General features: G+C 36.4%; 1 protein-coding gene across 1 annotated transcript in view; it reads right to left on the bottom strand.

The window, feature by feature from the left end:
* Window positions 1-5,825: 5,825 nt before the first annotated feature.
* The window catches only part of Cnst (consortin, connexin sorting protein), a 97,385-nt gene continuing 78,493 nt past the window's right edge, over window positions 5,826-24,717 (bottom strand). The window contains exons 10-11 of the mRNA XM_077802369.1: window positions 12,682-12,817; window positions 5,826-8,457 (exon numbers count right to left, since the gene is read on the bottom strand). Of these exons, the coding sequence (XP_077658495.1) occupies window positions 8,252-8,457; window positions 12,682-12,817 (342 nt within the window). The 3' untranslated portion in view covers window positions 5,826-8,251. The remainder of the gene's footprint in view (window positions 8,458-12,681; window positions 12,818-24,717) is intronic.

Raw genomic sequence — 24,717 nt, 5'->3', positions numbered from 1 at the left:
TTTAGAATCACATATTTCTCTTGTATTGTTGATGATCATTGGAGTGTTTCCAGGTTTGGGTTATCATGGAAAAAACTGCTATGGACATTTGGGTGAGCATTTTTTTGTGGACACGTTTCCATCTCTCTGAGGTTAAGAACCTTGGTGTAGAATTGCTGTGTCATGGAGTAGATGGTATATTTAACTTCAGAAGAAACTGCCGAACTGTTTTCCGAAGTGGTTGTACCATTTCATAGTCCCACTAGTTGTATCTGAGAATTTGTTCCACATTCTCATCCACACTTGGTAGCTTGGGTATGTGTTAAAATACATGTAATATAACATTTGCCATTTAAACCATTTGTAAGTGTACGATTCAGCGGCATTAAGAAATTCAACACTGTGCAACCATCCCCAATATAAATTTCTAAAACTTTTTCACCACCCCAAGCAAAAACACTGCGATAATTAAGCAATAACTCCCCACTTTACCTTTCCCTAGATGCTAGAGCCTCTAATTTACTTTGTCTCTTTGAGTTTGCTTGTTATAGATATTTCATAAAAGTGAAATCATACAATATTGTTCTTTTGTGCCTGACTTATTTCACTCAGCATAAATTTCTACCACTGAGCTACATCCTGAGCCTTTTTTATTTTTTACTTTGAGACAGGGTCTTACTAAGTTACTCAGGTTGCCCCTTGTATTTGCCATTCTCCTGCCTCAGCCTCCCCAACCAGCTGGGATTATAGGTGTGTGCCACCATACTTGGTTCATTGTGGTTTTGATTTCCCTGATGACCAATGGGTGATGTTCAACATTTTTTTTTCATTTGTTTACTCTTTATTTTTATATATTTGGAGAAAGGCATAATTCAGTATTTTCTCTATTTAATTTTTTTAAAAAATTATATTACACATTCTAGATATAAAACCCTTACTAGATATATGATTTACAAATGCTTTTCCCCATTCTTTGGGTTGTCTTTGAATTTTCTTAAAAATATCCTTCGATGATATATATATATATTTTATTGGGCATTGAACCCAGGAGCACTTAACCACTGAGCTATATCTCTAGCTCTTTTTGTTTTATTTTGAGACAGGGTTTTGCTAAATTGCTGAACTTGAATTCTCTGTCTCAGCCTCCTGAGCCACTGGGATTATAGGTGTGCATCACTGTGCCTAGCAATAAAATATTTTTGATGACATCCAGCTTATCTTTTGTTTGTGCTTTTTGTGTCATATCTAAGAATCCATTGCCAAATCCATGGTTATAGAGATTTACCCCTATGTTTTCTTCAGAGTTTCAACTCATATTTAAGTTGTTCATCCATTTGGAGTTAATTTTTGCAAATGGTGGGAAGCAGTGGTCCTACTTCACTCATTTGCATGTGGAAATCCAGTTGTCCCAGCACAAGCTAGAGAGGAGAGTATTCTTTCCCCATTGAGTGGACCTGATACCGTTGTCAAAAGTAAATTGGGCAGGGTTAGGGATATAGTTCAGCTGGTAGAGTGCTTGCCTTGCATGCACAAGGTCCTGGGTAGAGTCCCCAAAACCCCCGCTACACACACACACACACAAATAAGCAAAGAAATATGGGTTTGTTTCTGGACTCTAGATTCTATTCTAATGATTTGTCTATTTGTATGCCAATATCACACTGACCTGATTACTGTAGTATTGTTAAGTTGGTAAGCGTAGGTTGTCCAATAGGTTCTTTTTCAAGATTGTTTTGGTGACTTTTGGGTTTCCTTTCAATGTCATATATATTTAAAAATAAATAAATAAATAAATAAATAAATAAATAAATAAATAAATCTGGTTGTAGATGGACACAATACCTTTATTTTATTTATTTTTATGGATGCTGAGGATTGAACCCAGTGCCTCACATGTGCTAGGCAAGTGCTTTACCACTGAGCCCCAGCCCCGGCCCCGCCATATAATTTTGATAAATAATTTTTGCTTTCCTGCCCCCGACTCTCTCAGAAGAGTTGTTAGAGTTTTGAGCAAGATTGCATTGAATCTGTAGATTGCTTTGGATAGTACTGACATCTTAATAACATTGTCTTCTGAGACACGAATGTGGGATAGGTTTTCATTTATTTAGGTTTTAATTTCTTTAGCAATGTTTTGTAGTTTTCAGCATATAAGTCTTTTAACCCCTTGGCTAAATTTTCCTCTAGATATTCTATTCTTTTTGAAGCTATTGGAAAGGGAATTGCCACCTTAATTTCCTTTTTGTATTGTTAACTGCTGATGTATAAAAAAAGCTGATTTTTATATATTGGACTTGCACCCTGTGACTTTGATGAATTTGTTTACTAGCTATAGAAAAGCTTTCTTGTGGATTCTTTGGGGTTTTCTCTCTCTATAGCAACTTGTCTGTGGAGTTTTGATTCTTCCTTTCCAAAATGGTAAAAATGAGCATCCTTGTCTTCTTCCTGATCTAAGGAGGGAAACTTTCAGCCTTTTACCATTATGATGTTAACTAATTTTTTCACAAATGCTCTTTATCATGTTGAAGAAGTACTCTTCTAGTCCTGGTTTAATCATGAAAAAATGTCTTTTCTACATCCCAAGAGATAATTATGTATTTGTTTCTTTCCTTTGGAGTATTGGGGTTAAAGTTCAGTGGCACAGTGCCACAGAGCTACATCCCTAGCCCTATTTATTTTTTGAGACAGGGTCTCGCTAAGTTGTTTAGGGCCTTGTTAAGTAACTGAGGCTGGTCTCAAACTTGTGATTCTTCTATCTTAGCTTCCTGAGTTGCTAGGATTACAGATGTGCACCACTGTGCCTGACAAATTATGCATTTTTTCCTGTCAATGTTGTGTTAATTTTCTTATTCTGAACTCCCCTTGCATTCCTGGAGGTAGTGGTCAGTCTTAGTCATTCTAATGAGGGTGTAGTAGTAGCATTCATTTTCCCAGTGACTACAATACTCACCATCTTTTCATGTGCTTACTGGCAATTCCTATGATCTCTTTTGAGAGGGTGTTCAGAGTTTTCAAGGTGTCATAACACTGAGTTGTATGGATCTCTATATACTCTGGATACAAGGTCTTTACAACATAAATGTACTGTGAATACTTCCTCCCACTCATTGGTTTGCCTTTTCATTTTCCTAAGTGTGTTGTTTGAAAGGCACATTTTAAAGTCCAGTTTATCAATTGTTTCCTTTTATGATTTGTGTGTCTTGTATTCTAAGATTTTTTTTTTTTAGCTAAAGGTTACAAGCATTTTTTCCTCTTATAGCTGTTTTATAGTTTTAGCTTTTAGATTTAGATCCATTTATTTTATTTTTATTTTTTTAAAGACAGAGAGAGAGACAGGGGGAGAGAGAGAGAGAGAGAGAGAGAGAGAGAGAGAGAGAGAGAATTTTAATATTTATTTTTTAGTTCTCGGGGGACACAACATCTTTTGTTTGTATGTGGTGCTGAGGATCGAACTCCGGCCGCATACATGCCAGGTGAACTTGCTACCGCTTGAGCCACATCTCCAGCCCAGGATCCATTTATTTTAAATTAATGTTCCTCTGTCTTGTGAAGAAGTCTATGTTCATTTGTTTCCCAAATAGATATGCAGTTTTTCTAGCATGCAGCATTCTGCAGCCCCTTTGAATTCTCTTTTTAAACAATTATGTCATTTGTAAAAAGTTTTATTTTTTTCTTTCTAATTGGGATGCTTTTTCTTGCTATAGATTCCCCAGTACAATGTTGAATAGAAGTGGTCTTTGCTTTGTTCCTGATCTTAGAAGAGAACCATTTGGTCTTTCTCCATCAAATATCTAATATTAATTGTCCTTATTTATTAAGCTGTGGGAATTAACTTCTAGTTTCAGATTTTCATATGAATGATGTATAATTAATGCATACTCATCAACATGATCATATGGATTTTCTTTTTATTTGGTTAAAATGATGAATTATATTGAGTTAATTTTGAATATTAAACTCATGGTATTTCTGGCATAAATCGAATTGATCATGATAGTCCATTGTCCTTTTATATGTTCTATAAAGTTGACCTACTATTTTGTTAAAGAATTTGTTTCTAAGTTCTTCAATGAGATTGGTCTTAGTTTTCTTACTGTCATTGTCTCGTCTTGGTATTAGAATAAAATTGGTCTCATAAAATGAATTAACAAGTACTCTCTCTCTCTAAAAGAGTATTTGGTAGGATAGATATCAGGTCTTACTTAAATGATTGACAGAACTTACTGTGAAGCCATCTGGGACTAGAGTTTTCTTTGTGTGAAAGTTTTCAATTCAGGGAAATTAAGACTTTAAATTTCAAAGAAGGCTTATGGAGATGATTTCCACTGCTGGAAAACCTGCCAGCTATTAATGCCAGAAGTGCTAACTACAAGTGAAAAGTAATAATTACTAGGTCACAATTACCAGGTCTTTGGCTGAGAGAAATGATCCCCATCAAGATTCCTATCAAACTGCTGTGCAGGTGGCCTAGATAAAATTTGACTTTTATTCCTAATAGTACATGACACATGATGATAGGAAAGAATGAGCTCCACCCCTAGGAGTAGCATATTCTCCAGTTTCTTCTTTTTTATTCCCTTTTCAAAAACACATTTCCCTTACCAGATGCTAAATCTTTAGGCTGGTACTATTTCTAATTTCTGGAGCCCCCACATGCTCTGTGCCAGGAACACTGCAGACATCCAAATGTCTGTCAAGGTACATGTAGTGACAAATACTGAAGCTCATGGCTCTGCACTGATCTGAGAGAGTTTAGGGAGTAACCCTTCCTTGACCAGAGAGAAGAGATGATCATAGGTCTTACCATTTCTCTCAGCAGCCTAAACTCAAGGAAATTTAAGTAGTACTGGAATTCCATAAAGAAATTTTAAACATGAGGCTCAAAAATGCTTATCTTTGAGGTTGTTGAGATAGAAGATGACACTAGAATTTGTGCCATAAATCCTGGACTCATTCTTATTTCTTTTTTTAAAAAATTAGTTTTAGTTGTAGATGGACACAATACCTTTACTCATTTATTTTATGTGGTGCTGAGGATCAAACCCAGTGCCACACACGTACGAGGCAAGAGCTCTGCCACTGAGCCACAACCCCAGCCTCCATTCCTAATTCTTTTTTGAAGGTGAAGGAAACATGACAGAATAGAAAGTATAATGGTTTTAGGACTTATAAGACCTGGACTTGAGGATATGTGTTTACTAATCTAAGCATTAAATGAATAAATATTAAAATGCTACGAATAATGCATAAAGTAGTACACAAGAGTCAGTTAATATTAACTGAGCCCAAAGAAATGAACAGAGTTACACAGGTCACATCAGCACCAAAGTTAAAAATTCATCTCCATTTGTATTTGGAGTACATGCCACAAGTCTAGACTAACTTCAGCCAAATGGGCTAACAACTGAGGGATTTCTTTGTTTTTATCCATCTTCCCTCTTTTTCTCCTCAACTCTTACCCCTTTTTTCATACTGGCTGTTCCCCTCACCCCATATTCTCCTATCATTCCAGCAAGACCAAACTTGGATCTGTCCTTACAAAATAAGGAAGGCCCACCTTCAAATTTCAAATCTTCTCCACATTTAAGACACAAATTCACAGCTTGATGAAGTAAACCTCCCAGAGGATTTTGATTTTCAAATCTGAGAGACTGTATTTTTAGAGTGGATTTCAGCCACTGTGTCAGGCAGATGGGGGAGGCGTTTTAGAAGCAGAGGAACCTTTACTTAGGGGGTGATTAGACTTCCCCAAATATCGGTGGGTCAGACCAATTCCTGAAATTACTTTTTTTGCTTTAAAGCAGTTTTTCTGAACATTCAAGGATTCAAATAAATTCTCTGAGACACTTCATTGGTGTAGATTTTAAATTACAAGCCCGATGTGATACCCTCAAATACAGTTCTTAAGGAAGATTAGTTACAAACAGTTATCAGTACTTTCAAATGAGAGGAAAAATTACATTTCAGTAAAACTGGATAAACTTTTTACGCATGATATAACAATCCTTTCATCACTGGATGGAATTACTCCAATTCATGCAATAATTTACTATTACATTTTTTAAAGTTTCCCTAATTTTTTCTAAGTGAGATTTCATGCCTATGTTAAGTCAAGATATTTGATATGCTCCTGAGCTCACCTCACCACCTCTGGGCAGTGGTGAAGATATCCTTGGTTTCTCAAGACATGACTGGGAGCCCTGACTAACAAGGTATTATCTCAACTTTTTCATTATAATGTGAAGGTTCCTAGGAAATCCCAGGTTTCAAAAAAGTGGCCTAGGTTGCAAACAGAACATCAGAGATTATATAGGACTCTCATGGTGACCTAAAAAGGTAAACAGGAGGGAAATTTTGACTTCTCTTGATATAAAATTGGCTAAAATAAGGATCACCAAATTCCTGCAACTAAAAATTATGAGGGTAGCACAGAAGAGGTTTGTCTATGACAAGGAGGCTCCATACAGTAGATCTTGTGAGCGGCTTTTATAGAACCACTTAAGATAGTACCGTGGACAGATTACATATTTTATATACAATTTGAATACAAAGTCTTAAAATTTATATTACATCATTAAAATAATCTTCTAATAAAATCAGCCTTAAGTATAAGGAATCTAAATTTCAGTATCTTGTTCACTTCTAAATAAATATCTTTGATCTATAACCATTCGAAATATTACAGTTTATAGTGACATGATAAAGACAAGCCAGACAGTATTACAAGAAAAAAACAAAACATCAGTTTAAAAATAAACAAGCCCCAAAACACACTGAGGTGAAATTATAGAAAAATCAAAACACTAGTACATAATAATTAAGTATCTAGCATTGGGATAACCAAATGCATGCTTAGCAACACACTTTCAACTTATAAAAAGCCCTTTAAATTCATATAATCTAAATAAATAAGCAAAAACACAAAGGAAAGTACTGTACCAGCCAGTAACAACTAGAAAGCAATTTCTCCCTTTTTCTTTCAAATGATCCTAAGAGGAAAAACAGAAAATAATAATCACTTGCTAAAAAACTATAATTCATGTTTTTTGTTTTTTAAATGCTGCCTGCGATATAAAAAGTCAAAGCAAGGCTTCCTAAATGTTAGGCCACCTAACTGACAGATTTAAATAAAAATCATACTTTTGCCTATTTAAGGTATGATTGAATTTTCACTTAATGACCCCACAATAGAGTCTAAATCAAGCCCATGATATGAATGCATATTAAAACACCTGAATGCATGATCTGTTAATACTGAATTATATATGGTGATTTAATTTCACTCGCCAAGGGACTGGCTTACTTTATATGACCAGAATTAAGACATCTGTAGTAGGGATTTTATATTTATGTCCATATTCTGGTTTTTAGATTCTCAGAACATAATAGATGCTCAATGTGTTTGCTGAATCATGTTGATTTCAGCGTTCACCACTTCAGGAAGCACTGAGTCCGTGATCAAACTGTTCCTGAGACTCAGGGGGAGCTCTTTAATTTTGCCTTCAGGCCTGTGATTAATTTCTGGATAGTCAATCAATTTAATTGCCACAGATCTGTCACAGTTTCTCATTTCAGGGCCACCATTTCTACAATTCATCTATTCTACAGCTAAGCCTTCTTCAAATATTTGTGCCTGCACATCATAGTCAAGTTAAAAGAATAAAGATAATCTCTGTTACTCTATGTTGGATATTTGCTTATGAGAACTGCTTGAGATACACGCGTGCGCGCACACACACAAACACACACACACACAGCCATTTCACAAATGGATAGCAGAATCTGGAAATAATGCAAAAGGCCTAAATTACATAGCTCCCAAGGGTAACTAAAAAATGACATTGGAACCATAAGGAACTCTGATTATAAACAAACTTATTGCATGATGGCTAGAAGCAATGACTGTAGACCAACAAATCTAAACCAGAGGTGTCCTTTAACCATTAGCTTGACAGGAGCTAGAAACAGTGTGGTTACAAGACTGCCCAGCATAATCTGCTCAGTGTTCCTCATTGCTCTAAGAAGCAGTGAAGAGATGGATACCTCTCCAAAGATCATTTCTTCATCCATGATGGTTACATCAATATCACCTCATTATGTAGATATTCTAACAGATGTCCTCTGGATTGCCATTTAAAGTTGCTGTTTTGGGTATTCTTGGGTCCTCATTGGGGGTTAGGGGGAATGTTTCAGAACTCTGAAATAAAAGCTGTTTAGAAAGTTTCACATCTTTCATTCTCACTGCCAATGTGACTGTCCCCCTTGAGTGTTGCTAGGAGAGGTAGATCCAGTGTTTCAGTTCTGCCATTCCCTGGAGTAACTTGGTGTAATAGAAGTCCATGTTGTCTGCAAAGTCTGTACAAACAGGTGACTCCATGTCGCCAAAAGTGCAGTATAATGCAGTTCCTCCAACACTAAGGAAAACTGTTGCTATGCACAGCAAGATCAGTAAAATACAAGAGCCACCTCCAACTTCATCTGCAAACATGAGAGGAGAGTGAGGTTAAATTGTCATCAATGGAAATCTTAGCATCTGCTGTCTCTCCCCTGATTAAGATAATAGGATGTTTCGTAGTTAAAACTCTAGAATCAGGGCTTTTAGACAGAAAACATGTGAATCTACAAACCCCACAAAGGCCTACCTATTAGTTACTACAAAGATTCATATTTGTGGAGCTTGTGAATGCTGAAATTAAAACCAGCTCATTTGTACAATGAACATAACTTCCATCAAAAAGACGAAAAATGGCAATATTCCTCAGATGGTGTAATGATGTTATTTTAGAATATACACTTTGGCTTTAATTACAATGTCTTTGAAGTTTATGTTATGGGACCACCTTGAATGAAAGTCAATTTTATGTAACACAATGAAAATGTCTTTGGGTGGGATCCCCTTTGCATTCTAGTCATACTCATTTTTGTTCTTATTTAGTGGGACAGAGAAGTTCTAAAAATTGTTATAATTTCTTCTTATTTTGCTTAACAATTTTGGCAGGCTTGTTTCTAATAAAAATGTCCACATTGGTCTTTCTATATTGGGGAAAATAACTATTCTTTGGTTGAAAAATCCTAATGATCTTTATAATTAAAGAAAACTAAAAATATTTTGGGAAGACTAAATAATTTTAAATCTTCAGCACAATGAAGGTGAATATAAACTTTTTTGGGAGGTAAAGTGGCAGTATCTATTAAAATTTAAAACTAATTTATGTTCTAGCCTGGACATGTCTAAGAGTGACACAAGGTTAACTGAATACAATGCTGAGACCCCTGGGAAAAACCAGGACTGTCTCGGGCCAACTGTGATATATGATCTCAACATTTAGTCCAACAAATCCACTTTCAGGAATTAGCTCACAGATGAGCCTAATATGTAACAACATATGTACAAATTTTTCACTGTAACAGAATCTGCTTAGCAGAATGATGCAAATAACCTGGTTAATCATGTTACATGGGATAGTTTAATTATGAGATATTTATATGATGGAATATTGTACAATTATTAAGCGGAATGAAGTAAATTTAGGAAATGTTCTTTCACAGAAAGATATTCAAGATTCATTGGGCTGGGGTTGTGCCTCAGTGGTAGAACACTTGCCTAGCATGTATGAGACACTGGGTTTAATTCTTAGCACCACATATAAATAAATAAATAAATAAAATAAAGGTCTACTGACAACTAAAAAAAAATATTTTTAAAAAAGATTCATGGTTAAATTTTAAAAAGAAGTCACCTAGCAGGATATATAGAACTCATATAGACACATGTACACACACATATGCACATATATACACAGAATATGACTTGAAAGAATGATAAGAAATTCCAAGCAGCACTTAGGAAAAGTGCTGTCTGAATTCATGATTAGCATATATTATTTCTTGAAAAATAAATTTTATAAAACCTAATCGATACAAAATACCCTTTATATGAAAGATTTTACAGTAATATATGAATATATTCTTCTTATAAAAATTTGAACATAAAGTATCTAAGTCTAAGGATCTGTCCCTTTTTCTCCTACAATCATATTCTCTTCCCTTCTCAGAGTTACACGCTGTTAAATATGGTATGCACCTTTCTAAATCAGATATATCTAATTTTAGAACTTTTATACAGATAGTATATGTAATCATATGGTTCTTTGATTTGCATTTTTACTTTTTTTTTTTTTGGTACCAAGGATTGAACTCAGGGGCACTCAACCACTGAGCCACATGCCCAGCCCTATTTCGTATTTTATTTTGAGACAGGGTCTGAGTTGCTCAGTGCCTCACCATTGCTAAGGCTGGCTTTGAACTTGCAATCCTCCTGTCTCAGCATCCTAAGTTGTTGGGATTACAGGCGTGTGCTATCATGTCCAGCTTGCATTTAAAAATAGTTCATTTTTTGTTAGTTTTTCTTGGCAGTGCTGGGAATGGAACCCAGGGCCTTGTGCATACTAGGAAAGTGCTCTACCACTGAGCAACACTTGCAGCTCAATACAAATTTTAAAAACGTAGAATTATATCATTGACATTGTGTTTTTTAAGTTTTGGTCAGTTCGAGCTTTCTCTTTCTTTCTTTTTAAAATATAATTCCCTTTCATGCGCTTATTTAATGCGTATGCATCTTTCCATATTTATCTTCATTATCATTTATAGTCAGCCCTCCATATCTGTGGGTCCTGCATCTGTGGATTCACTAACCACAGATGGAAAATATCCCAGGGGGTTGGGGACCAATTTCTATTGAGTATGCAGACTTTTTTCCTCATCATTATTCCTTAAATAATACTGTATGTCAACTATTTACAATGCATTACATATTATAAGTAATAGGGATGAGTGAAAGTATACAGGAGGGTAAGCATAGGTCATATAGAAATACTATGCCATTTATGTAAGGGATTTGAACATCCACAGATTTTGTTCAGGGATCCTGGAACCAGGATGATTGCATTCATATACGGTACAAATATCTGAGCAGTTTAAATGTTTAAAAATACTTCTTCTGTTTGTTTTATCTATATGTACTAAAACAGTTTAGAGCCATGCTTTATAATGTGAAAGTCATGAGCTGCATGTGGCTGTTGAGAACTTGACATGTGGCTGGTCTGAACAAATATGCTATCAAGTGCAAAAAATGCATACCAGATTGGGAAAATTCAGTGTGAAAAAAAGAGGTGAAAACCCATTTTTTTCAGATTGCTCACATGTTGAAATAAATATAAACTTTTTTTTCCAGTGGAAATGGGGATTGAACCCAGCAATGCTCCACCACTAAGTTGTCCTCTGCAATCCTTTTAATTTTAAATATTGAGACATGATCTCATTAAGTCGTTAAGGCTAGCTTTAAACTTGTGATCTTCCTATCTCAGCCTCCCCAGTAGCTGGGATTATAGGTATGTGCCGCCAGGCTTGGCTACAATTGATTACTATTTAAACATAGCTATTATAGAATTTAAAATCACATGAGTCTCACATTATATTTCTAGTGAATAGAGATGATTTAGTGGAAGAAGTGATTCAGCAGAATAACTTCCTTTCAGGAAGCTTTGGCAGAAGGTGAGGCTTATTCCTAAGCACTATGTAAGCTACACAGCTTTGGAATAAATCATTACCAGCATCAAACATTTACACAAAACTTTCATAACTGTCAAAATGACTTCATATTCATTGTCAGATGTTTTTCGGTTCTCATAAAGGCAGAGATGCAAATGCTATTCTTTTTATCTTTAAAGATGATGAATCTGAATCTCCCAAAGTTAAATGACTTGGTCTGGCTACTAAGTGAAATAAGAACTGAGATTTACAAATCCAGGTTCCACCTACTAAGCAGATTTAGTATAAATTAGCACAAACAGGACCAAGCACTTTACATGGAGAAGATCTTGACAGTGAAAAGCAAGGTGCAAGTGAGGGGTTAGAAAAAATTATTTCAAGGCCCCTACAAGCTTTATAGTTGTTAAGAGTTTAAAGGTTCTTGGCCATTTTTCCACTCTTATTTATCTGTGTTTCAGGTAAGCCTATTTGAAACCTCAAGAGGTAGCACTGTTTGCTAGGGCAACCACCTTAAGCATAAGCCTAGGAGGGAAAAAAATCAAACCATAGTAACAGTGTTAAATTGTTGCTCTTGGGAGACACTATTTTCTACAAAGTGAAGAAGGAATTGCTGAAAAGAACATACTCGTGATTCATAAATATTTTTCACAATTAAGGAGGAATATTAATTGGCTATTGAATATTAATTGGCAAGCTTGTTTTGTAAAAAAAAAATGCTAAAGAAAGAAATTGAAATGAAGTCTCAACATGCTGGATTATCTATGGAACAGGGAAACCATGAATTGAACTTCTTAACTTGCTCACTTATTTGAGCAAAATGCTTCAAAATAATTTATGATGATGGTTTGAATGTATATTTTATACTTTTCCTTCTCAGCAGATAAAGCAACTAAGTTCATATATTCTTTTACCTATTCTGTCAGCAAACATCACATCATATAGTAATTGATTCTTCCAGCAAACACTGACTGTTAACAGCATTAGAAAAGTGCTCAGCAAGGGCTGGGGGTGTAGCTCAGTGGTTAGAGTGCTTGCCTAGCACATGTGAGGCATTGGGTTTGATCCTTAGCACCACATATAAGTAAACAAAATAAAAGTATTATGTCTATCTACAACTAAAAATATTAAAAAGAAAAGGGCTCAGCAGTTTACCTGGATCCAAGTTATCATCTATTTCTTGGAATCTCACTCTTCTCTTAGATGATTTCTGCTGCATTTGGGCAGGATGATCTCCTACAGTATCATTCCTTTTCTTTAATATAGAGACCAACCCTTCAGCAGGAACAACCTGCCAGAGATCAAAGAATGATTTGTTATATTAAGGTGGGATATGTCAACAATATTTTACATGTTGTAAAAAGGCTAATTCAATTCAACAGATATTTGAATTTTTATTCAGGTATATCCAATTCTTATGGGAAAAAAATCATAATCAACATATAACAGAAAAAAATTTTCAATTCCATGCAGGTAGCTGACAAACACATAAGTCCAACCCCCTGACTCCTCTTCCTGACCTGGGACTGACTCCAGGAACCAGCAGGAGACCTCAAGAACTCCATTAACTACCTTGCTTTGTAGTTTAACTTCCCCTTAAGTTATCTGTACATGATCACTTACAGCCCTGGTTGCTTAATGCTGGTTTTGCTTTATACTGAATGCTTAAACTCCACCACAGCTCTTTTCATTCATCAGTAATTTTTAAGAAATAAACACATGAGACTTAGAAAGTATCCAACATCAAGCTTTTAACATCAAATGAGATTTATCTTCAATTCCTCTGAGAAAGTATTCATTTACTAAATAAAGCTCTATATTCAAAACATATTAGGGACATCTCTAGAACTTCTCTCAGAGCCAGTCTACCATAGATATATTATTTTATATACAGAGGTGGGCAAACTATGCCCAGCAGGCCAGAGAATCATTGTGCATTTTTATAAATAAATTTAACTGGAATCCAGTCCAGCCCCTCATCTACATATTGCCCATGGCTGTTCTGGGGATATAATGGCAGAAAGGTAGTTACATCAGACCATTAAGTCTAAAATATTTACAATTTGACCCCTCATGGGAAAAGTATCCCAACACCTCTTCAGGTCCCCACCACTACCCTTTTCTATGTTGCCTTCTAGTTTTCACCTGGGCTACCTCTCTCCTGCTTATGTTCTATTTCTTATTTAAAAACAAAAACAAAAACCCTTGCCATTTAGGAACTAAAAACTCCAAGATGCAGTGAGAGAGAAGAGGATCAGTAGGAAAGGCCAGGCTGGGAGGCAGAAGGCCTTCACATGGGCTCCTAGGCAGCAGACTCATCCACAGAAGTTGACTTGTGAGTTACCTGCTTGTTCTGAGCTACAGGTGATGACATAGGTGGCCATTGTGGGCCTAACACTGTGGATGTCAGCAACTTGCTGGTATCAGATCACTGTAAGCTGAGGATTGCCTGTCATGTCATTTATCTGATCAATGCCATAAAATGCTTAATATGATTTCCAGCTCTAGCCAGCAATCTCTGATAATGTGCTATGCATAAACATTAATGATTGTATTAGGTCTTTTTATAACTCAGGGCTTTTAGGGGTAAATAACTCCAGATAGTCTTCTACAGGCTTTTCTGAACATGGATCTACGGAAACCATAATGTCAAAAAAAAATCAATATTCAGCAATTTATTCTTTTTATAGGAGATATATATTTCATTTGTCTTGTTCTGAGAAACCTAAAATACTTTAGTGACATTAGGAATAGTCTTTAAAATCTTTCTTTATAGGGCTGAGGATGTAGCTAGCTCTAGCATGTGAAAGGCCTGGGGTTCCATCTCCCTCTCCCTGACACGCACTAAGTCTCCAATCTTTCTTTACAAAGAAACAATATCAAAGAGCTCCTTCAGGGCTGGGGATGTGGCTCAAGCAGTATCACGCTCGCCTGGCATGCATGCGGCCTGGGTTCGATCCTCAGCACCACAAACAAACAAAGATGTTGTGTCCGCCGAAAACTAAAAAAAATAAATAAATATTAAAAAATTCTCTCTCTCTCTCTCTCTTAAAAAAAAGAGCTTCATAAATAAAGAAAAATTATTTTATAAGCATCGTGCTGAAACTGAGAGGGAAGAAATTCTGAAGAGAAATCTTTCTAAAGAGCAAGAGATGGAAAATAGAAATTAATTTAAATTAATACATTGGTACTAAAGATGCATCACTGAAGTTGGGCATGGTGGTACATGTCCATAATGCCAGCAACTTGGGAAACAAAGGCAGGAGAATCCCACATTTAAGGCCAGCCTTGGCAACTTAGCAAGGCCCTGTCTCAAAAAAAAAAAAAAGAAAGAAAAAAAAATTAAAAGGACTGGGCATGTAACTCAGTGGTAAAGAGCCCCTGGGTTGAATCCCCAGTATGGAAAAAAAAAAAAAAAAAAAAAAGAGGGGACTCACAGAGTCATTCAATACCTACTTTCCCATAAAATAAATATGTACATTTACCAAAAGTGAATTTACCTACTGTGGGAGTTTTTGTTTTGTTGTGCTTTTTTTTTCCCCTTCACATTTTTAAATGTGAAGGGAAACTATGATGCATTATAGTTGTATATATTGATGGAATTTGTTTGTTGTGCTTTTGAAATAGGGGTCTTTGCTACATTACCTGACTAATCTTCAATTTCTGGGCTCAAGTGATCCTCCTGCCTCAATTTCTTGTGTGGTTAGAACTACAATCACCTACTGTACCATGCAACAGAACTGTTTTTTGTTTTGAGTAGTATTGGGGACTGAATCCAGGGCTTCATCCATGCTAAGCAACGGCTTGACCATTCCCTCCATTCTGGGAGCTTTTAAGGTGCTCTTTTAACTTTGAAAAAAAATTTTTTTCAGATTAAAAATAGTTCTAAGGTGTGGTATTACTTTAATTTTATCTTTCTGATATGAATTTGGAATCCATAAAAGCAAGAAATAAGCACAAACAATATTGTAAGTATGAATAAATGGATATTGACAGACTAAGAAAAGCTCTTAAAGTCCTCTGGAAAAGCACAGAATGTACCACCTGGACCCAGAGCTGGCCTGATGCAGCAGCTGCTCAGACCCTACCTTAGCTCTGCTCAACTTGTGGGGTGTTTTGCTATGGAAGCCATACTCTTAACGCACACAAGCCTGATCAAGCAATCCCACCTTATTCACTATATGGGCAGCAATGAACTTGGGCAACTTTTTTTTAAAGAGGAAAGAGGCAGAGTATGAGAAATTACAGTTGTGAGTTGTGTGGGATGAATCAACATTTTGTTTTGACTTGTCCTTCCCTTCATCCGTTAATTCTTTGTTAAAAATCTAACCACATATTTTCTTTTTTAAAAAACCCTATAAAAATCTTTTGTTTCAGGAGGGCCTGTCCCAGCTGTCCTAAGTGAAGAAGGGTGTTCTTTTCAGGGATATTCTCTAGGGTGTTTTCTTCCCCCCCTAACTGTTTTCTGGTCTTATAGATGAAGAACAAAGGAGGATGGGACCAACTTGAGGCAAAAAGATGTCCACCAACCTGGAAACTCTTAGAAATCAGGAGGTATGACAGGATTTGTCCTTTTTCATTTTTGCAAGAGCCTGGGACAGAGATCTTAGACCTACCATCACACAAAATTCCTATTTGCTCCATTGGGACAGAGCAAGAAACTACTTTGGTGGGCTTGCCTTATTTCCATGGTCAAAGGGCAAGTAAGCCCAAACAGGGTCATGGTCTTGGCTTACGGTGTCACTAAAGTATGCCAAGGTTTTCTAAAGAAAATAAAATATTGATTTAGGACGCACTGCAATGTGTCTCCTCCAAATTATTCTTGAAAAAAACATTTTTAAACCAGGCTTGGTGGTACATGCCTATAATCCCACCTATTCAGGAGCCTGAGGCAGGAGCATTGCAAATTTGAGGACAGCCTGGGCAACTTAATGAGAACTTGCCTCAAAATAAAATTTAAAAAATATTTTGTTTTCTTTTGCTGTTGTTACTATAATGTCAATATTAAAAGATAAAATAGATTGATTTTTGTAGGGCTGGGGATTGAACCCACCACTTTATGCATGCTGAGACAGATGAAGAATCTTAAAAAGCTCAAAAACAGCTTTAAAACTAAATTTAATTTCTCATTTCAATTAGCAAACTGTTTCCTACCCAAACAAAATATGCTAAACCCTTCTATTGAGAACAAAAAGGATGTCTGCGCCATAATTAATGTAATTGTTATTGGTGGAACTTTATGAATAAATGCAGAGCTTTAAAAAAATCCATCTGGCTGGGTCCTCTATATTTGCAAATAAACTTGCCCTCAAAAATCAATGACCACCTTACGCAGCATTTTCAGAATGAACTGGTTATAAAAACAAAATTATTTTGCAACTCTACTGGAATAGTAATTCCTAATAGGATAAGGAAAACATTCAGAATGGACTGCTGTTAGAGTAAACACATTCATTGCTCATGGGATTAAAGGAGAAAACAGATATCAAATATTATTTTAATGATATAGGGTTAACTTAATCCAGAACCTCCAGGCTAGTAAATTTTGAGCAAAAACATATGCTTGGTTTCCAACTAAACTGACAACATTCATAAATGGTATTAGTATATTATAAATACCTTAAATGCCAATGATTTTTCTGCAGAAGCACTTTCAAATTTACATCTAGCTTTCTTCCCTAAAAAAACAAGTGATGTGCTGGGAGTGTAGGTCCCTGGTAGAGAGCTTGCCTAGCAAGGAAAAAGCCCTGGTTCTATACCCAGCAGCACCACAAACAAACAAACAAACACCTGTGATTGTCTCTGCTTGCTCATTTAGTTTTAGGTACCACAGTGAGAACTATAGTGTATCCTGTGTCTTTAGATAACATACCGCGTTCAATCTTCACAACTCTCTTTTATAGGCCTTACCAGACCCATTATACAGATGAAGACACCAAACTTAAAAGAGCTTAAGTAACTTGCTTAAGCTTGCATTGCCCAGTAACTAGCAGAGTTTGAATATAAACTCAGGATTAAATCTCTTGCCATTTCCCCAATGTGAAAAGATCTTATTTTCTAAGACTAAGAAAATTTTGCTTTGTGCCATATATTTTTTTTTTTGAGAGAGAGAATTTTTAATATTTATTTTTTAGTTCTCGGTGGACACAACATCCTTGTTGGTATGTGGTGCTGAGGATCGAACCCGGGCCGCACGCATGCCAGGCGAGCGCACTACCGCCCGAGCCACACCCCCAGCCCGCCATATATTTTTTTTTAAAAAAGATTTACTTGTTTTCTTCTTCTTTTTTAAAATATTTATTTTTTAGGTGTAGATGGACACAACACAATGCCCTTATTTTTGTGTGGTGCTGAGGATAGAATACTGGGTCCCGCCCATGCTAGGCGAGCGCTCTACCACTGAGCCACAATCCCAGCCCCTCTTCTTCTTCTTCTTTTTTAAAAATCTTCATTTATTTTTATGTGGTGCTGAGGATCGAACTCAGTGCCTTGCATGTATGAGGCAAGTGCTCTACCGCTGAGCTATAGCCCCAGCTGCGTGTCATATCTTTTGATACAATTAAAATGGGATGAACAGAACTTTCAAATAAAACTAATGAGTTCATATTTTTGCCAGAAATTCTAATCTTATATATTTCCCCATTTCAGATACTTAAACTAGGGGATAGGGGTGGTACCTCAGTGGTAGTGTGTTTGCCTTGCAAACATGAGGCCGTGGGTTTTACCCCTGGTATCTCTCTCTCTCTCTCTCAAACACACACACACACACACACACACACACACACACACACACACACACCTTTTTTTTTTAAAGGAGATATTTAAACATATGGCTAAACTTGCCAATCTAGAGACATGGGGAAATGGGTGATTAGATAGAAAACCTTTCGTGGAAAGAGATTAATGTCATGGCCATTACTATAGCAAATTAAAAGAAGTAGTGACAGCTGGACCCAGGGGTGCCAGCTACATGGAGGAAAAACCATCTTCAGAAAGAGCAGGTGGTCAAACCCACAACCTTGAATTTTAGAGCACTGCAATAAGGAGAAAGTGCAAAATAGGAAAAAGACAAATTATGATGGAGTGAGTCAGTGTGGAATTTGGAAAGATTATGGTAAGAAGGAAAGAGTTTTTTGTTTAAAATAAGGAGTTTCATTAAGTAAATTTCTAGATTAGGCATTACTTCATATTTTTATAATTTGTTTTGCTTGCTTAAAGGGACAATTTAATAAATATTAAGATAGGAAAACAAATGGTAAGAATGTCAGCTACCACCCACTTTTTAACTTCCATAAAGTTGTTTAAAAAAACTACCAGTTAATGGGTCTGGGATTGTAGCTCAGTGGTATAGTACTTGCCTCACATATGAGAGGCAATGGGTTCAATATTCAGAACCACATAAACAAATAAAATAAAGTTATTGTGTCCATCTACAACTAAAAAATATTAAAAATTTAAAAAAAACCAAAAACTATCAGTTAAGTTACTTTATATCCCCTTACCTTGTGAAATTACTTGATAGCCCTTGCCAATATTTGAAACTACATTAATTTTATATGACCTTGTTTATGTGTCTCTCCCTCTAGAAAATAAGTTTCATGAGAGTAGGGACTTGATCTGTATTCACTACCCTCTCTCCAGTTTCTATTACATAGTAGGTGCTCAATAAACATGCCAAAGAGTAAATAAATACACAGATGAAGAATTTACATAAGGACAGTATCTAACATACTTCTTTGAACAATGTAGGTTTTCCTTGAAAATTATCAAAACAATCTATTTTCAAAGGTTATTTATTGTTGTAAGTGAACTTGGGGGGAAAAAAAGCCTTATTGGATATAGTGGTTGTTATTAACAATGGTCTATGTTGGTTTTATAGTGATATAAGATGTACCCAGCAGCATCCTTACCCTTACGGAATCTGCAATTTGGTGCAGAAGACAATAAGTGTCTTCCTATAATAACAAGGGAAGATTACACTGGGGACAAAACTTTATGGGAAGTATGCCTCTTCCCTGAGTAGAAATTCAGATAAGGGGCTCGGGATGTGGCTCTGTGGTAGCGTGCTCACCTGGCATGCATGAGGTGCTGGGTTCGATCCTCAGCACCAAATAAAAATAAAATAAGGATATTATGTCCACCTAAAACTAAAAAATAAACATTAAAAAAAAGAAGTCTAGATAAATAGTTCCAAAGGTCAAACATTATGAACTTCAGTGACCAAGGAACATGGCAGCAGTTAGCACTTGCTGAGAAGTCACCAGGAGCCAGGTACTATGCTTGGCACTTTGCACACTTTAGGCATGAATAGACGTTAAGGGCTGGGGATGTGGCTCAAGCGGTAGCACGCTCGCCTGGCATGCGTGCGGCTCGGTTCGATCCTCAGCACCACATACAAAGATGTTGTGTCCACTGAGAACTAAAAAATAAATATTAAAAATTCTCTCTCTCTCTCTCTCTAAAAAACAAAACAAACAAACAAACAAAAAAAACAGGCTTATATGTCAGATTGATACCCTTGGATGTATTTAATTTAATTATAGAGTGCTTCAACTTCAAAAGTGAATCTTTCTAGACAAGGCATGGAACCCTTCCTGTCACTCTACATTTAAGTCATTTCATTTACCTCTATTATCTAGCTGGGCCCTTGGGTATTAGTTTGGGACCCCAGGTTTATACAGTTAAAACGTAAAACCATTTGAGTTGGAAAGGTGAAATGAAGGATGGGGCAAAATTTTAAGTAGCCATTGAAAAAATTCAGGAAGAAGATATAAATTTTAAAAAGTAATTAAAATGGAAAAGGAGGTGGGTTCAAGAAACCTGACAATTAAGACATACATTAACTAATTAGAACACTTAAAGAGTAAGATAAAAATTGAAAGGGAAAGATGACACCATCTGGCCTAAATTAAGAATGGGTAATCTCTGGGTCTTCCCCTGGGGGCTCATTAGACACCTACATAAACCCTGGGTCAACCATGCTCCATAAACCCTTTTTCTCCTATTGTAAGGAAGCTGGACTTAACCTGCTGCCTTTGAAAGAGCTACTCTGGGCAGAACCACAAGGATCACTGTTTTAACGCTTTTCTTTTCTCTAAGACCCATGAAACAGTTACCTATACAATTTCATAAAGCCCTATTGCTTACTGTTAGCTATCTTAACTTGGTGAGAGAACCCTAGAGCAGCTAATCTTAAGTAGTTTCCCTGATCTCAGTGATCTAGGCAAGAGACAGCTACCTCAAGTAAAAGGCATCAGGGATGAGGAGTTCACAGAAGCCACTTTAACTGGATAGCTTTGCTGAAGTCAAACCCAACCACAATTTTGTGCTGTCATTTCTCTCCCCCACTAGACAGTGCCAGGTTACTTCCTCCTCTAGATTTTGTTGCGCTCAAGAAAAATAGACCCTCAGACATCTAACTAAATGCTGTTAATCTAGACAAAGAGTAAGGAACATGAGCTGCCCTCTCCCAGATTAATAGATTTCTTAAAGTCCTAAGCATTAGCAATGTGGTTCCTCCACCAGCTTTTAGAAATAACAGGATCATTCAAGAAAAATCATTTGGATCTGAATCATTTAAAATAAACACATGTCATCTCTATAAGTAGATTATATACATATGTATTAGTGAAGAAAAATGAATAGTTTTATTTCCATATGACATATCATATCTGTTCACATAGGGATTCTCTGAATTATATACTGTTTTTCATTTTTGTTATTTCTTTATTTTTGTTTCTTTTTCTGAGATAGAGTCTCTCTATGCTGCCCAGGTTGGTCTTGAACTTGTGAACTCAGGTGATCCTTCTGCCTCAGCCACAAGGGTAGCTGGGACTACATACAGGTATCTTGAACACACCGGTTTACTTTCAATGTTTTAAAAACAGACTCATCCTGTAGTCCCAGCTACTCTGGAAACTGAGGCAGGAGGATCACTTGAGCCTAGGAGTTTGAGGCCAGCCTGAGTAATAGAGATCTCAACTAAAAAATAATAATAATAGTTATAAAAAGAGAATAAAATCATGGAATTTGCAGGTAAATGGATGGAGTTGGAAAATATCATGCAAAGTGAAGTCAGCCAATCCCCAAAAACCAGAGGCCGAATGCTCTCTCTGATAAGTGGATGTTGATCCATAATGGGGGGAGGGCATGGGAAAAATGGAAAAGCTTTGGGCAAAGGGGAGGGAGGAGTGGGAAGGGGACATGGGGGCAGGAAAAATGGTGAAATGAGATGAATATCATTACCCTATGTACAAGTATAACTGCATATATGGTATGATGCTACATAGTGTACAACCAGAGAAATGAAAAGTTGTGCTGCAGTTGTGTACAATGAATCAAAATGCATTCTGCTGTCATATATACCTAATTAACATACATTAAAAAATTTTTTTAAAAATTCAATATTCAATTTACATGTCACTTATTTAGAAAAACAAAAAACTCCCTTACCCTCACATATGTAACAATCTACAAAAAGACAGGAAAGCTGAGTGGGCTTTTATTGCTAGTATGGGGCTGGGTCATCACGCTTCTTTGAATTTGCATAGCATATTTCTGCTATCAAATTTTTTTCTTCCTCTTTTATTTTTTTGGTGCTGGGAATCAAACCCAGGGCCTCACACATGATAGGTGAGCACTCTATTACTGAGATAAATAGTTTCAAATTTTGATGCTAGCCACTCCCTGTAATTCTCATGCTAGAGGATGGAAAAGCTGCAGAGTTTAAAGCGAAGATCCTTCCAAGTTCCAGAACCACTCAAATCAATGATTTATTTGCATTATCAGTTTCTGGGCAATGGGGTCTTGGATTCTGACATTAAAATAATCTTGTCAGGGGCTGGGTTGTGGCTCAGTGGTAGAATGTTTGCCTAACATGCACGCACTGGGTTCAATCCTCAGCACCAAATATAAATAAAATAAACGTATTATGTCCACCTACACCTAAAAATATTTTTTTAAAAAATCATGTCAGTATATCATGAATATCACAATAAAATTTCATCTTCTGTCAAAACCTCAAGATACTAAATGCAGGGCTGGGGACGTGGCTCAAGCGGTAGCACGCTCGCCTGGGTTCGATCCTCAGCACCACATACAAACAAAGATGTTGTGTCCGCCGAAAACTAGAAAATAAATATTAAAAAATTCTCTCTCTCTCTCTCTCTCTCTTTTTTAAAAAAAAGATACTAAATGCAGAAAGACAACACACTTAGAATCAGACAACTGTTAGATTATAGGCTTCATCTGTGCAATATCCTTACCTGTATTTTTAATTACTGCATTTGTAATGTTATAAGACTCGTGTAAAATTTGCTCACAATATTACTGAATGAAAGAAGTTTCTCCCTTTTTTTGTTTTGAGACAGGGTCTCACTATGTTGCCCCATGTTGGCTGCAAACTCGTCTCCATGCCTGACCTTATGAATAACTCTCTAATTTGCTATCTAATACTGCATAAATGATAATTTTTTTCTTAAAAATCTATAAAATGAAGTTGGGTGCGGAGGCACATGCTTATAATCACATCACAACCACTCAGGAGGCTGAAGCAGGAGGATTGCAAGTTTGAGGTCAGCCTCAGCAATGTAGCAGGACCCTATTTCAAAATAAAAAATAAAAAGGGCTGGGCATGTAGCTTAGTGGTAGAATGACCTTGGGTTTAATCACTATCAACATACAGACACACACAGACACACAGACACACACACACAGACACAAACACACCTATGAAATGAGGATAAATGCTTTTGATGTTTTTTTGTTGGGGGGACCAGGGATTGAACCCAGGGGTGCTTAACCACTGAGCCACGTCCCAGCCCCCCGCCCCTTTTATTGAGACAGGGTCTTGCAAAGTTGCTTCGGGCCTTACTAAGTTGCTGTGGCTGCCTTTGAACTTATGATCCTCCTGTTTCAGTCTCCCAAGTTGCTGGGATTACAGATATGTACATTGGCATTTTTGGTGTTTTTTTTTTTTTAAATATCTTTTTAGTTGTAGATGGACATAATACCTTTATTTTATTTATATTTATTTTTAATTTATATTTATTTATTTTATTCATATTTATTTGTTTATTTTTATGTGGTGCCAGGAATTGAACCCAGTGCCTCAGGCATGCTAGGCAAGCGTTCTACCACTGAGCCACAACCCTGGCCATGGTGCTGTTTTATAACATTGGAGACTACACTATTGATGATAGGTGTCATTTTTTTCTTTTTTACACAAAAAAGATAAGCAATACATCAGATATTAAGCTATCATTAAGCAAAATTATTTGAGTTTGAGATATATTTACCAACCCTAGAAATGTTTCATCTATGCATGTCACTATATTAATAAATTAAAGTAATAGAGTAGCTCAGTGGTAGAGCACTTCCCTAGCATGTGTGAGACTATGGGTCAGATCCTTAGCAATACATACACACACACACACACATACACACACAAAAAAAAACCCCACAAAAATAAAATAACAGAGATGTTTTTAGTTCTCCACAAACTTTTGTGAAATTTATTTTATTTTTACATGATGAATCTAATAGTTTAAAACAATACAACAAAACAAGTGCTTCCACTGGGCTGGCAGTGGTTATCAAAACCAAGTTTAGCCAAAGCTGAGCAACGCAGAAAAACAAGGGACAAAAAAAAAAGGGGAGAAAACTAGCAAAGAAAGAGCATACCAGTGTAGTCTACCCAAAACACAGAGGTAGGAAAAGTTTGTAGTCAGTGTGGTGCAGAATCACTGATGGGGGAGAAATGATAGGGAGACTGGGAAACAGAGTAGAGGACTGAAAAAAACAAATAGCAATATGTGGAGATGAGTAAGCTTAGGTGCCTTAGTGGCTCCCAAGGGCATGAAAATTACTATTCCAATGTTTAGTTATTAAGAAACTATGCTCACAAAAGGAGGGAAGCATACACAATATTTCAGAAACAACTGTAGTAAAACTAGCCAAATGTGATAGCCTAAAGATAATACAGAAGGCTAAGAACTGTATCTGATCCCTCACTGCATCCTCAGCACTAGATAGAGAGCTCTTAATAAAATTTTAATGCTTATTTTTTAATTATAGGTGGGCACCATATCTTTATTTTATTATTTTATTTTTATGTGGTGCTGGGAATCAAACCCAGTGCCTCACACATGCTAGGCAAGTGCTCTACCACTGAGCCACAACCCCAGCCCTCTT

Source organism: Urocitellus parryii, chromosome 9 (genome assembly GCF_045843805.1).
Source record: "Urocitellus parryii isolate mUroPar1 chromosome 9, mUroPar1.hap1, whole genome shotgun sequence".
NCBI lineage: Eukaryota > Metazoa > Chordata > Mammalia > Rodentia > Sciuridae > Urocitellus > Urocitellus parryii.
Note: the sequence above shows the minus strand (reverse complement) of the source record. Positions and strands in the feature narration are given on the sequence as shown.